Source organism: Octodon degus, unplaced genomic scaffold (genome assembly GCF_000260255.1).
Source record: "Octodon degus isolate 3935 unplaced genomic scaffold, OctDeg1.0 scaffold00322, whole genome shotgun sequence".
Lineage (NCBI taxonomy): Eukaryota > Metazoa > Chordata > Mammalia > Rodentia > Octodontidae > Octodon > Octodon degus.
In genome coordinates, this window is record NW_004524898.1 from 975,303 (window position 1) to 977,720 (window position 2,418).

The 2,418-nt window shown below is 52.7% G+C and overlaps 1 protein-coding gene across 2 annotated transcripts in view; it reads left to right on the forward strand.

Annotated features, from left to right (window-relative positions):
• Znf8 (zinc finger protein 8) overlaps nt 1-2,418 on the forward strand; it is a 19,714-nt gene that overhangs the window by 9,566 nt on the left and 7,730 nt on the right. For both annotated transcript variants that reach the window (XM_023708017.1, XM_023708018.1), the window contains exons 2-3: nt 872-998; nt 1,168-1,263. In XM_023708017.1, the coding sequence (XP_023563785.1) occupies nt 872-998; nt 1,168-1,263 (223 nt within the window). The remainder of the gene's footprint in view (nt 1-871; nt 999-1,167; nt 1,264-2,418) is intronic.

The following is a 2,418-nucleotide window of genomic DNA, read 5'->3' on the forward strand; positions in this document are numbered from 1 at the left end:
TTCGTGGGACATATTTGAGATGTGCTGTGTCAATTTCCCACGGAGAGGGTGGTTACTTATATATTTAGTTAGTTGAGGTACTGGAGGTGAAACCCAGGGCCTTTTTGCTAAATTATGTCCCCATCCCCTTTTTATTTTTTACTTTGAGACAAGATCTTGCTAAGTCACTAGGTTGCCCAGGCTGGGCTTGAGCTTGTGATCCCACTGCCTCAGCCTCCCAAAATGCTGATATTCCAGGCTTGTGCCACTACACTTGGCTCAAAAAATAAAATTTTTCACATAAAATTTTGACCTAATTTCTACCTTTTCTCCAGAAATTGACAGTGGCAACCACACGGACCTTGTATTTCTCCATAGTCAGTCAGTTCAGAGAGCCTGCTGCCCCCAGAGCAGGACACCAGCTGCCTCCTAAGCTCTGGCTCCATTCATCACAGGTTAAGGCTTCAGGGAATCTCCTTGTCCACTTCAATTCCATAAGCCTGAGGAAGAGGAATTGCTGACTGTGACTAGGAGGATCATGAGCTGAGCATTTAATGTAAGGATCAGCAGATGTATCAGTTAGCTGTTGCTTTGTAACAACTGCTCTAAAACTTTGTGTCTTGAAGCAGGAACCATTTCTCAAGCTCAGCAACCTCAGTCAGCTGCTTTCTGTTGACACCACTGTTCTCTGACCAGTTGTAGGTCAGCTGGGGTTGGCCTTGCCGATCGCTGGGTGCTCTCCCAGGTCCTTGCTGTGCAGCCCACACCTGCTGCCCAGGAGCTGTGTTCCTGCAGGACCCCACCTGCCTGTGCCCTCCTTCCCCGTTTTTCCCCTGCCCTCCAGCAAGTGTGGATGGGGGTCCAGCTGATGGAGATGTGCATGCTCTTTTAGGAGCCAGTGACCTTCCGGGACGTGGCCGTGGACTTCACCCAGGAGGAGTGGGGGCAGCTGGACCCTATACAGAGGATACTATACCGCGACGTGATGCTGGAGACCTTCAGGCACCTACTCTCTGTGGGTGAGGCCTGCTTCTCCACTGAAAGCTTCAGTCATGGGGCCTCATGTACAGATCCAGCCACCCAGTGGGATGGGTACAGGTGTGGGTGGGGCCTGCTGCTCATCTGGGCTGGGTCTGCTGGCTCCTCAGAGCATCCTCCACATCTTTACTGCCATCTCTCCATGTCCAGGTCCTGAGCTTCCTAAGCCCGATGTCATCTCCCAGCTGGAGCAAGGGGCTGAGTTCTGGGTCGGACAGCAAGGACAGCCCCAGAGCTGCCATTCAGGTGAGAGCCCAGGGGATCACTAGTGATGTGCCTGGTGGGAAGGGTATTGTTGGGAGTCCTTGTGACACTCCTCTACAAGGAGACTAGCAGGACATGGCAGAGTCCTACAGCCAGCAGATACGGAGCAAAGCTAGCTGGGTAAAATGCAGAGGAACCCAGCCAACAGCTTCTGAAGCTGCCTGAGTAGAGGACAAGCTCTATACCACGATCTCACAGCAGTGTGGTCCAGCAGGGGCCTGACCGTGTTGGGGTTTCCTGGAGTCTGGTCACAGAGGGCTGGGCCACATAGTGTGCTTAAACTTAGGGTGTAGTAACCACTTCTGTAGTTGAACGGGGAGCCCTCCTAAAATCCACACTTCCGTGCAGCCCTGAGCCACACTTGTGAGCAGGCTTCTGAGGATGGCTCCTTCTTCTGAACCTGGACTGTGTCCTTTCCCTCCTGCATCTGCCCCATCATCTTCTCTGGGTCTTCCCTGTCTCATCAGCCTCCAAAGCTGCCCTTCCTGTTGCATAAACCTGCCCTTCGTCTCTTCCATCTTGCTGTTGCATACTAGAGTCTGTAAACTAGTTCCTATACCCTTCTCTGTTCTCTTACCAGAAATTATTGTATTTAGCTGCAGATACCTACAGCCAGGTTACTACAGCTCTGAAGACAAGGGAAGCCCTAAAGAAGGGCTCCTGAGTCAGCTGTTGCTAGGGCTGGCTTGGCATCTGAGAGATCCCAGTGCCCATGGTTCTAGGATTCTCCTGACCTTTCCTCAGGATTGCAGTGTGACAGCAGTGGCTCCAGCCATTGCATTGGTGCTCTAGTCCGAAAGAAAAGCAGAAGGCAGAAAAAAAAACATCAGTACTCATATCATCCACTGGGCTTAGGATTGAGTGACTCCTACCTGTGCAGACCCTAGTTGCTAAGGAAGGTGGAAGGAGGGGTCTAGATGGTCTGAATTAGATTAGGCAAGCCTCAATCCCAGTCCCTTCTCTGGCGTGCTGGTGCCCTGACCACGTTCTGCAATAGCTAGGCTGAGGCAGCGCCCAGCGCTCCACCTCCCCCCCACACACAAGGGCTTCCAGCACCCTGGAGCGCTAGACCCGCAGGAAGCACACGGGACCCCCGCCAAGGTGGACAGGTCTCTCCTTCACGTCTCACTGCTTTGC